This window comes from Sorex fumeus, unplaced genomic scaffold, assembly GCF_029834395.1.
Source record: "Sorex fumeus unplaced genomic scaffold, SorFum_2.1 ptg000006l, whole genome shotgun sequence".
NCBI lineage: Eukaryota > Metazoa > Chordata > Mammalia > Eulipotyphla > Soricidae > Sorex > Sorex fumeus.
In genome coordinates, this window is record NW_026606063.1 from 46,501,191 (window position 1) to 46,513,745 (window position 12,555).

The 12,555-nt window shown below is 42.2% G+C and overlaps 1 protein-coding gene across 3 annotated transcripts in view; it reads left to right on the forward strand.

Moving 5' to 3' along the window:
• The window catches only part of SERTAD2 (SERTA domain containing 2), a 133,144-nt gene that overhangs the window by 97,679 nt on the left and 22,910 nt on the right, over positions 1-12,555 (forward strand). For 2 of the 3 annotated variants that reach the window (XM_056124889.1, XM_056124899.1), the window contains exon 2: positions 6,486-6,661. The exons of the other annotated variant lie outside the window; for it this stretch is intronic. In XM_056124889.1, coding sequence (XP_055980864.1) covers positions 6,642-6,661 — 20 coding nt within the window. In that variant the 5' untranslated portion in view covers positions 6,486-6,641. The remainder of the gene's footprint in view (positions 1-6,485; positions 6,662-12,555) is intronic. 3 annotated transcript variants of the gene reach the window in all.

The following is a 12,555-nucleotide window of genomic DNA, read 5'->3' on the forward strand; positions in this document are numbered from 1 at the left end:
TTATTTATTTATTTATTTATTTATTATTTTTGTGGGCCGCACTGCAGTGCTCAGGGCTTAGTCCCTTGCTTCTGCGTTCAGGGATCACTTCTGACGGGACTCCGGGAACCATATGGGATGCTGGAAATCAAACCTGGGTCGGCTACGTGCAAGGCAAGCACTCTACTCACTGTACTATCACTCTGGCCCCAGGGACAAACTATCTTTATAGTTTGCATATGTCTTATTACTAATGAGATGATATATTTTGTGGGAAGAGAGTAACACCCACCAGTGCTCCGGGCTTACTTCTGCTCTGTGTTCAGGGATCACTCCTGACAGTGCTCAGGGGACCATATGTGGTGCTGGGGATCAAACCTGGGTCATCAGTGCTCAAGGCCAACCAGCTGTATTATCTCTTCGGCCTTGAGTATCTTTTCATATATCTGTTGAATACTTGAGTTTCATATTTCACCCATTTTCTATTGGTTTTTTTCCTTTTTAATATAAATTAATATATTTTAAATTTTAAAACTGGGCCCAGAAAAACAGTGCTTAGCTTGCCTTGCATATGTCAGTCCCAGGTTTTATCCCCGGCATCCTATATGATTCCCTGAGCACTGCAAGGTGTAATTCCTGAGTTCAGAATCAGGAGTAAGCCCTAAGTACCACCAGATTATGGCCAAAAAAAAATTAATTAATCAAAAGATTTCTCTCCCCTTTTTGTTGTCGTCCTTGTTGCAGTGACATATTTGGTTTTTATAGTCCCTGGGTTCACACCCTTAGACTCTGTATACTTGCAGAACAGTTGTGGCACTGAGGATTGTACTTGTTTATGGAGCTTGATTCAGGGATCGAATTTGCAGTCTCATGCCTGCAAAGCAGGTGCTGTGTCATTGAACATATCCCTCAGCCCAATTTGTATTTTTTCTATTTATTTTAATTTTTAAAAGTATTTTCCCTTGCCGGTCTCTTTTATTGATACTTTTGTGATGACAGGGGTCACATACATGCTTGGTTGTGGCTGCTTGCAGGGGCCACACTCCTTATCACAGAGCTCGAACACATTTGGTTGCAATGCCCAGACACAGTGGGACGGGGCTTATTGTGTGTGAACAGCCCTGAGGATCAAACTCAGGCCCTTGTGCTTGCAAGGAGACGCTTGCCACTAAGTTATCCCCCAGGACCTTTTTATCTTTTAAAAATTGACTCAGGAGCCAGAATGATAGTACAGCAAGTAGAGTGTTTGCCTTGTGCAACAGACCTTGGTGTGATCCCCAGCATCCCATATGGTCCCCCGAGCACTGCCAAGCATGATTCCTGAGTGCAGAGACAGGAGTAACCCGTGAGCATCACTAAACCAAAACCTGAAAAACCTAAAAAAATTAAAAATAAAAAGATTAAAATTGACTCAAAGGACTGGAGATGTAGCTCAATGGTATAGAGTGAATGCTGTACATGTATGAAGCCCCTGGCTACCCCCCCAAAATAAATAAGTGATTAACAGTTGTTTTTAATTAATTTTAAACACTAACTTTTATCGATCACATGAAGTACTTGTATCATTGGAGCTTCCAGTTACTTTATCTTGTTCATAATATATTTTGTTTAAAGATGCTTAATTTTTAATGTATTCAAAGTTCCTGAGCTTATTGTTTCTGCCTTGAGGGTGTCCTGTTTCTTAACTCTTAAAGGGTTTCAACAGGAAATACAATTCCCCTCAAATGATTCAACAAGAGACTTTATTTAATAAAGGGACTTTTTACAGAAATGTGACAAGAGTTGAGTCATAGAAGACCAAGAGGAGTAGGAAGCTGTTACTATCCTTAGGTCTGAAGAGGAAAGGGGAGGAAATGGTGTTGCCAGAATCCAGGAGGGTTGGTACCCTGGAGGAGCCACCTAGCAGGAGCTGTGACTGTGGAGAGGTGTGGGGACAGCCCTGACGGGGCGGAAGGAGCAGGAAAGAGATACCCGGCTTCTCTTTCCTGGCTGCTTTCTGAGCCCTGCCTTTTGCTGAATCCACCTGGAAGCTAGTTGGCAACAGACCTTGGTCCCCAGGGTTCAAGATTTCAAGACACAGAGCAAAGTAGAATCAAGTAGACAATGATTCTTCAGAGACAATGATCGCAGATTCCTTAGCCTAAGGCCATAAACATATCTTATGTTTTCTCCTCTTTGTTTTCACATATTTAGTTCTTAGTCCACCTAAAGAGACTAAATGTATTTTGGAACAAAATTAGGTACCTATTTTTTTTTCTTCATGAAAGCACCAGGTAATCCTTAACTATTTCTTGGCTATTTATTCTGTTCTTTGCTGTGGTTCCATAGTCTCACTTCTGTCATAGTTAGTGCTTCCATCGATGTGTGGGTCTATTTCTGTACTCAGTTCTGTTCTCCTGGTCTGTTTATCTGATGCCAGTATCACTCTGTCTTAATTTTTAGAACCTTTTTTGGTTTGTTTTGTGGGGCCAAGGATGGAACACAGGGTCTAAAACACGTAAGACAGGATCTTTACATATCATCTCCCTCCCCAATACTTTGATTTTATTGATATCTGATAAAATAAATCCACATCTTGTTCTTTAAATTTAATGCAGCTGTCTTTGTCCTTAGCTGCTCCAGATGAAATGCTGGATTGCTTACTAAGTTCCATGGTGGGAAAATGCATAGGGATTTAAACTAGAATTATATTTATTTATTAATGAGTTCAAGAAAGAATTGGTATTTACATGGGATTAACATTATTTTCATGTACAAAAAAATATTCTTTTCCCTAATGGTATGACTCCTCTTAACTCTGTTTTTTTCATCTGATGAGTTTTTGGAAAGGTTTCTCATTTTCTCACTTTTCATTTTTGGCAGTAATATGAAAATAGTAATTCTGGAGCCTTTATCTTTATAGTTGTTTGGCTTTTTTTTAATCACTAAAACTAAAACCATAAGGTCTTATTAGTGTCAAACCAGAATGGATTGAAAATGAATGTCTGATTGATTAAAAATGTTATTGTTCTGCTGGAGAGATAGTACAGTGGGTAAGGCACGTGCCTTGATTGCGGCTGACCTGGGTTCTACGCATGGCACCACATTTGGTCTCCTAATTACCTCCAGGAATGATTCCTGAGCCCAGAGCCAGGAGTGAGCCTTGAGCACAGCTGGGTATAGCCCAAAAACAAAATAAAAAATAGACAGATCTATTTAGATAGATACATTTTTAAACATTGTTGTAATATGGGCTTTAGTTTCTTAAAGGAAGTTAAAGGAAATTCGAATGGTGTTGAAGTTGCCAATATTATTTCTACAAAAGTCATTTGCCTTCAACCCTAGTATGGACTGTGTTACACTCAAGAGTAATAAGGTCAAATAAAACAGGTAGTCAAAGTGTTCGGGAGCCTGGCACTTTCTAAGCAAGAACCTTTTTAATTTGATATGACTCTATCACATATGTTTTAAAAGAATCCTTTTTAGGAATGATTAAATGCATGTATTGTTTGAACAAACTCCTAGAGTAGATTGTACATTTATTTGTAACAGAACAGAATGGCTGTGGGCGTAGATGCTATAGATGATTTCTCGTGGTATTTGCTGCCATCCACTCTCCTTTCTAAATTTGGTGTTACAGATTCGACTTCTGTTTTTAAAAAGGGAAGTTGCATATAGCTCATTCACACTATTATTTTATCCTTACAGCCAGTTTTCCTGATAATTGTCCATTTAAGGAGTTACATATGATCCAGACAGTACTTCTTAAAGAAAACAGTTTTGAAACAAATACTACTAAGTAACATTAAATCTTTTGTTTGATATTTTAAAAAGCAACTGAGCTATTACACACACACACACACACACATATATATTTATATAAGTATCATGTGGCATTGTTTGAGATGTTTCCCTTTGTTTCTTTCTACTTCACCTCAGTATGCGTTTCTCAAATTTTCAATGCTTTTTAACGTTAAAATAATTTTAAACCAAAGGACTAGTCTTATTGGACAGTTGGGTGATTTTGGAAAAGTCTGTTTATTCTGATAAATGGTCTTTGAGAACAATTTTACATATTTTCTTTAAAAAAGACATGAGGGCTGGTGCCTTAGTACAGTGGGGAGAGTGCTTGCCTTGTGTGTGGCCAGGAGTGATCCCTGAGCTCAGAGACAGGAATAAGCCTTGAGCACTGCTAGATGTGGCCCCCAAAACAAAACAGCAGCAATGAAAAGGTGGCCATTCAAGGTAGCCAAATGTCGATTTCTTTTTAGTTGTATATTATGTTTACATTTAAACAGTATTCTGTGTCCATATTTATTTTTTTAAAGGTAACACATAACCTAATCTTAGAGTGTTTCCTGACTATAAAGCTTTGACTTTTTTTAACTTCTCAGAGTAAAGTTTTCATAGTTGAGACTTTGTAAAATTGTTTAGATTTATATTATTTACACTCTAAAAATAACCTGACTTCTCTTCAAAGATTTTTTACTCAAAGGTAATTTAAAGGTACATAATTATACATAATTTGTAAAGCATATATGATAAAATAAAATTTAGTCTAAGCAGTCTTAGAAATTTGCTTTTTAAATATTAAAAAAGAGCTGGTTGTAGAGTAATATTTGATAAATTATTTTTCTTGTCATCATTTTTGCAAGTTTTCCTGAGAATTGATATTGGTAAATGCTATGCCTAACAAGTTTTTATTTTTGTGTTCAATCACTAAGAAACCATAGTAAGCGGTTGGAGTGATAGCACAGCAGGTAGGGTGTTTGCCTTGCACGCGGCCAACCCGGGTTTGATTCCCAGCATCCTATATGGTCCCCTGAGCACTTCCAGGAGTGATTCCTGGGTGCAGAGCCAGGAGTAACCCCTGAGTATCGCTGGGCTTGACCCAAAAAGCAAAGAAAAACAAAAAAACTATAGTAATAAATGGACATTTGAACTATTCAGATAATCACTTAAAATTTTGGATAGGGGCCTGGAGCAATAGCACAGTGGGTAGGGCGTTTTCCTTGCACATGGCTGACCCGGGTTCAATTTCCAGCATCCCATATGGTCCCCCGAGCACCGTCAGGAGTAATTTCTGAGTACATGAGCCAGGAGTATGCCCTGCGCAATGCTGGGTATAACCCAAAAAGGAAAAAAAAATTTAGATAGGCAAGTCTTTTTTTTTTCTTTTGAAATACCTGTAAGCACCAAGTAATGGGCCAGAGAGATGACTCAAAGGGGACACTTTGCCTGCAGAGGGCCCACTTTCAGCCCCAGCACCGCATGGACCTTAGAGCACCTCCAGAAGAAGCCCTGTACATTGTGCCAGGTGTTTTCCCTCCCACCCCCAATAACTAAGCACCAAATACTTGTGAAATATGATTTAACTATTCTTTAAGTACGAAGAGGAAATCTTCACAAAGTGCAGAATGTTGGATAAGGGCAATAATTTGTTTATCTGCAGGGCTGTTCCCTCAAGGGTAAGTCTGTATAGATTTACTCTTAACAGTAGGTATTTTGTGAGTGCTCATTAGCCCTTTTAATTATGTTAAATTCAAATGGCATTTAGAAATGCAAAAAGAAGCAGTTATAATTACAGTGCTGGATCACTCACAGTGATCCCTCTAATTATTGAGAGCTCCCAGATACTGTGCTTGAACAATGTATGTGTTTAATGTGTTGTGGTTATTTATATGGGTGTATACATACACACCTACTTTAATGGAAAGGTAGAGGATATCTTTAGCAGGAAGGACAAACTTTTAAGTTTGTAATGCTGTCATATATTCTTTAGCAGTCCGTAATGTATTCATTCATTCCTTCATCAGAATATTTACCAAAAAGCTACTATGTCAGGTACTGTTCTAGAGAGCAAAGATAGAGTGGTCTCGAAGAACGATTATGTTATGAGTTATATTGGAATAAGTAAGAGGTTAAGCTTACTATTATTTTTGTTAGTGGGTGTCGGTTATTAATCCTGTGGATTAAAATGCACTAACAGTACTCGGTTTGAGGCCCTTCATGTTCCCGGAGCGAACAGATGCCATTGGGCTACACTAGCACGTGACAGGGACAAATGGAGACGTTACTGGCGCCTGCTCGAGCAAATCGATGACTAACGGGAAGTTAAGTGATTAAGTGATTAAGTGAACAGTACTAGGGAGATAGTACAGTGGATAGGAATGCTTGCCTTGCATGCAGCCAACCTGCGTTCAGTCTCCTCAGATGGTTCCCTAAGCTCCACCAGGAATAATCCCTGTATGTGAACCCCGAAGTAAGCCCTGACCACTGCCAGATATGACCCCAAAACAAAAAAAAAAATGTGGTGGCAGCAAGCAGGGTTGGAAATACAGTTGTTGTTCCTGGTGGACAGTTTAAGCAATGTGGTCCAGGATCCTTGTGCAGTGGCACTGCCCTGGTGGTCTCTATACAGTGGCTGTGTTTCCTGTCTGTAAACTTGGCTAGAGCTCTTCCTGGCACCACACAAAATCTCATTGAAGTAAAACACCTTACAACTTCAAGGTCTTCTTTGTCCCTAGGAGTCCTCTTGATCAAGTGAGGAGTACAGTGTGAGAACCTTCTCTGGACCTTTCTCGCTTCCTCAGGAAGACTAGAAAAGTAACACCTGTCCTGCGTGTTGGGAAGCTCAAACCAGCGAAACCATATGAAAAAGTCCTGCAAGCTCTCCTGCTTCCATGCACATGTTAGAAACAGGGTAAGGCATAAGGCAAACTTCTCAATGGGTGACTTGAGCCCTAACGGGAGAAATACAAATAAGACTGCTCAAATGTGTCTTCTGGATATAAAGAAATAATCTAAAGAAAATATCCTATTGACATAGCATATTATATTATTTGTATATCTAGCCCTTTCGTTTAGAAATGTGATGTTGTCTTTGTATTCCTCCAATCTGAGCCCTAAAATGACATCCATGAAAATAGTTCCCAATGCAGTCACTGTTTATAGACTCCTGCCTCTGGAAATGGGCTACAGAAATCTTGGAGCACACATCTCCTTTGCCCGGTGTGGAAGCAGGCTCTGTGATGGCAGACATCTGATGCAACCTCATTACTGGGTATGATGAAGAAGCTGGAACCAAAATCTCCTGGCCAACAACCTCTGTACTCTTGTAAGCAGAATCAGTGCAAACCCTAAATTGTGATAATGGAAATGAGATATGATATGGGTACAAGGGTTAAGGCCTTTACCTTGCATGTGGCCAGCCCCATTTTGGTCCTGAGCACTGCATATGGTCCTCGGGGCGCTGCCAGTGGTCAGATCCAGAAATAACCCTTGAACACTGCTGGGTCTGCCCTTCCCCTCAGCTTAAAAAACACAAGAACAAAACCTCAAAACCAAATCTGTGACATAGCATATTAAGAAACTAAAAACGTCATCAATTAATTATAGTTGGGTGATTTATTTGCACGGGATCTTTAAACCCCTTTTACTCAGATTTTCCCTCTTCCTAGGTGGTTGGCAGGGACAAGGTAAGTCTGGGAGCTGATTCCTAACATTTATTGGCGTTTTCTGTGCAAGCTAGGAGTGCAGAGTATGAACTCCCCACGAAGGGGGAGTTGGTTTCTAGACAGGAAGTAGAGCCGACAAGCAAAGCTTGGTAATGCTGTGTGGAGACATGGGGACAAGGGGTGTGGGATCGCTGGCTCAGGAGGCGCAGCTATCTGGAGGGAACGATAGCACTGCAGTTGTGGCCAGGAGAAGTCTTCACTCTTCAGGCTGAAGAGAGGGTGGAAGCAAGGGCTGGCGTCTCTCCGGAGGGCTGCTTCCAATTGGACCTCCCAACTTGAGGATTTTAACAAAACGTTGGCACATGGACTAGGAAGGAAACGCGTGTCCAACAGAAGCCGTCTTCTTTCGTACTGGCTAGAAGGGACTAATCAGAACTGCTAGGGAGAAAAGTGGCTTTAGAAGCATGCTCATCAACTATTATCCAATGTTTCTTTCAATTTAGGATTTAGTCAGAATTTTGAAAGAGAAAAATGCCTCTCACACAGAAGGTTGTCTGTCCCTCAAACACTGATGGGGTGGTTATTAACATAGAAGTCCACTGACGGTAAGGAAAGCTTGCAAAAACAGCCCCTTACTGGAATTGAAGTTCTGTGCCTTTGAATTGTGACTGCGGGGTGCTGTGGGGAATTGCTTTATAAAATAAATGGGAAACATTATGAAAAAGAGTTGGCATCGATGACAGGGAAGTTTTAACTGGTGGTAACTAAAAGTTCTAAACCTGTTTGTGTCATTTTTTGTGAGAGCAGTTCCTTTTCCAAATAATCAAACCTTGTATCAACGATAATCAATGAGATGTTACATTCAGAACTTTATTTTGAAGTAATAGCTTTTGGTTATTAGTGAATGAGAGAGAAGTGTTTTAGGATATCAGTATTTTTTAATTAAAAGATGATTTAATCCAATAGACTAGATACATTGTGTTTCATAACTAATTTTTTTTGTTTGTCTTTTATTTAGTCTTTTTTAAATGGTTTTTGGACCACAAACTGGCTATGCTCAGGATCTTACTCCCAGCTCTGTACTTAGGATCATTCCTGGCAGGTTCAGGATAAAAGAAATACATAATGAAAATTTCTAAAGTCTTTTCCATTGATATAGCCAGTTTGTCCTTGTGTCATTTCTTTGTTTTTGCTAGCTAAGTACTAAAAGTAGCCTTCAATTAGTGCAGTCACCTAATAGTTTGCAAGATACAAGGGCACTGAAATGTTCAAGAGAAGCACTGAAGTCCAGACTGTTACTCTAAACAAAAATGCAGTGTGAAAAAGTAAGTTCCTGAAATTGAATTATTTTTTTAAATTTACTTTTACTCTTTTGAGCCTCACAAGCATTACTGGGTGGGGGTGGGGAGACTCCTGATAGCTTTTGGCCTCCCTGACTGTGCCTAATGGTTCAGGAAATATATCAGGTCCGGAGCTGAGGCCCAGTGGTGCAGGGGCCAAGAAGAGATATACTGACTGATGTCTGGGGATGCCTAGGGAGCCATCCTCTACAGGGGATCAAACTCAGGACCTCGCACATGCCAGGATACCTTCCATCACTTTAAACTATCTCTCCAGCCCATGAGTCTATTTAAAAAATACGATCATACTTCTGTACTTAGAAATTCAATGTTTCTTTTCTCCCTAAACATATACAATCCTGAGAGTAAAACGGAAATGATTTGCCCAACTTATTACCTAATATGTGAATATAAGAGGGAGAAACTCAGGACCTTAGAGATGGTGCAGGGGTTAGGCACTTGCCCTGCATGCGGCTAACCCAGTTCAATCCCCAGCAATGAATATGTTCCTCACAGCACCTCCAGGAATGATTTCTAGTGATTCCTAAGCACAGAGCCAGGAGTGAGTCGTGAGCCAGACGTAGCCCAAAATCAGAAAGTAGGGTTATATTTAATGGGCTTTTAAATGTCCCAAAGAATGATAGAGTTAAAAAAGAAACTTTGGGGGCTGGAGCGATAGCACAGCGGGTAGGGCGTTTGCCTTGCACGCAGCCAACATGGCCGATACAGGTTCGATTCCCAGCATCCCATATGGTCCCCCAAGCACCGCCAGGAGTGATTCCTGAGTGCATGAGCATCGCCGGGTGTGACCCAAAAAGCAATAAATAAATAACTAAATAAATAAATAAAAAAGAAACTTTGATACTGTACAAATGATTAATGTTTTGTTGAATCAAGAATTTTTAAATTTTAACTTTAAAACCCTGCTCCCAGAAGAGAACAGCACAAAGTCTCCTGCCTCCGCACCTAGCTGTCCTCACCAGGACCCCTTGGAGGAGGGTGGGTTGAGTTTCCCTCGCCACCCCGAGCAAAGCCCCAGCAGCTGACCTCCAGTTCCAGCCACAGCCATGCTTAGGACCACTCTCCACATGTTTGAATGAGTCTCACGCATGAAGGAACAGGCAGATGAACCCAGGTGTGCAAGACCTGGGGCATAGATCTCCAAGCCTCCTCGGATTGGGACTGGGGCCTCCTCCACCCAGATCCCCCACCTTCCAGTATGTAGGCTTTATACCCACCAACTGCCTCCGCCATGTAATCCCATCAATGGCCAAGACCCAGAGACTATAAAACCCTGCTCTCAGAAGCGCGCGGCCGTATTTGTGGCCGCATGACATCTTATTATCTAGTTCTTACTCTAGAGAACATGGCAGACTACCAAAAGTATCCTGCCCACACAGCAGAGTCTGGCAAATTCCCCGTGGCATATTCAGTATGCCCAAAACCAGTAACAATAATGGGTCTCATTCTCCTGACCCTGAAAGAGCCTCGAAAGTGGCACTTTTTAAAATCTCAGGGCGGGGCTGGAGCGATAGCACAGCAGTAGGGCGTTTGCCTTGCACGCAGCCAACATGGCCGACACAGGTTCGATTCCCAGTATCCCATATGGTCCCCCGAGCACCGCCAGGAGTGATTCCTGAGTGCATGAGCCAGGAGTAATCCCTGAGCATCGCCGGGCGTGACCCAAAAGCAAAAATAAATAAATAAATAAAAAATAAAATCTCAGGGCTAGGACGAAGGAGACATTATTGGGGCCTGCTCGAGGCAATTGATGAACAACAGGATGACAGTGATACAGTGATTTGTTTTTTTAGTTTTGTAGCCACAACCAGTTGTGCTCAGGGCTTGCTTCTTATTTTATTTAAAACAATTTTTAATGAATCATCATGAGATAGTTACAGATTTACAAACTTTCGTGATCACATTTCAGTCATACAATGATCAAGTACTCATCCCTCCACCAGTGCCCATTCTCCACCACCAGTGTTCCCAGTATCCCTCTCGTCACCCCTCCATCCCCCACCCCTGCCTCTGTGGCAGGCACATTCCCTTTTACTCTTTCTCTTCTTTTGGGTGTTCATTTGATCACTTGACATCCCGTTACTTATCGATTTACTTGAGTGGGTGCCAGTAACATCTCCATTCATCCCTGTCATGTGCTAGTGTAGCCCAATGGCATCTACTTGTTCTAGGAACACGAAGAGCCTCAAACCGATCATTCAGGGTCTGACCATCTCATAGGTGGGCAGCCACACGGTCTTTTGATGTCCCGTGGAATCCAGTCGGTAATGGCTCTAGTCCAGCGGTTGTCTCCAGATCTCATTACATGTCCAGCCCATCTGATTTTCGATGCGTTGGCAAACGAGACAGTGTCCCTGATTCATGATCATCAATGGAGGTCGGAGGTTGAACTCCCGATTCTTTCTTTCGTTTGAGTGAAACGTGATTCTCCAAAGCATAGCTCTTTCAATTCCTCTTTGGGAGACCCAAATAGCGTTCTCATCCTGTTTTCATAGTGCCCAGGTCTCTGAGTCGTATGTTAATGCAGGAAGAACAGTGGAATGGAAGAGATATGCCCGAAGCCGGAGGTTCTTCTTCCTCTTAGCTATTTCTTCAATGCTCTTGAAGGCGTTCCAAGTCTCTCTCTTCCTCCTGCGCAACTCAGGTGCCGATCATTCATCATGTTGACTTCTCGACGTAGGTACACATAACTGTTGCATTCGGAGATGGTATTTCCGTTGAGAGCAAATGGAACCTCAGGAACAAGACTGTTTCTCATAAACATTGTCTTCATGAGATTCAGCTGTAGTCCGACCTTTCCACACTCACGGTCGAAGTTGGCCAGCATTTGTGCCGCTTGGCTAATGTTTGGTGTTATTAGAATGATGTCATCAGCAAAGTGGAGGTGGTGTAGTTGCTGACAGTCAATCTTCACTCCCGTTCCTTCCCATTCCAGTCGTTGCATGATGTTCTCGAGAGTAGCACTGAAGAGTTTTGGTGAAACGGTATCACCCTGCGAAACCCCTCTCTTGACATTGATGATCACTTCTAGTGTTAGGTAGTCCACTACCTCCACTACCCAGCCGCCACGCTCCAGGACGCTTTCCAGATGCTCAGGCCGAAACTCATGCACGAGTGAAGCCCCACAGAACAAGATAAGCGAAACTCTGAGACCTTGGACTCCAGGCTCAACGGACCCAGGGACAGAGATCCTCTGCCTGCTCCCACCAACCACAGGTGAAGAAGGGATTAAAACCCGGAGCCCCACCCTACCCTGCCCTGTCTGCTTCCACCAACCACCAGCGACCCAGGGATTGGATTACGCACAGAAGACCCACCCTACCGGTACCAGATAAAAACCTCACCAGCAGACCTTCACTACCTCCACTATCCAGCCAACTCCACACTCCAGGACGCTTTCCAGACTCTGGAGCCAAGACTCACGCAGGAGTGAAGCCCCACAGAACAAGATAAGCAGAACTTTGAGACCTTGGACTCCAGGCTCAACGGACCCGGGGACAGAGATCCTCTGCCTGCTCCTACCAACCACAGGTGACGAAGGGATTAAAACCAGGATCCCCTCTCTTTTGGGTGTTATGGTTTGCAATACGGGTACTAAGTGGCCATCATGTTCGGTCCATAGTCTACTTACTTTCAGCACACATCTCTCATTTCAGGGATTCCTTCTGGCTCTCTGCTCAGGGATCACTCCTAAAGGTACTGTGAAGTCCATATGTGGTGCCAGGGATCAAATCTGGGTCTGCTGTTTGGAAGACAAGTCCCTTACCTGCTGTGCTATC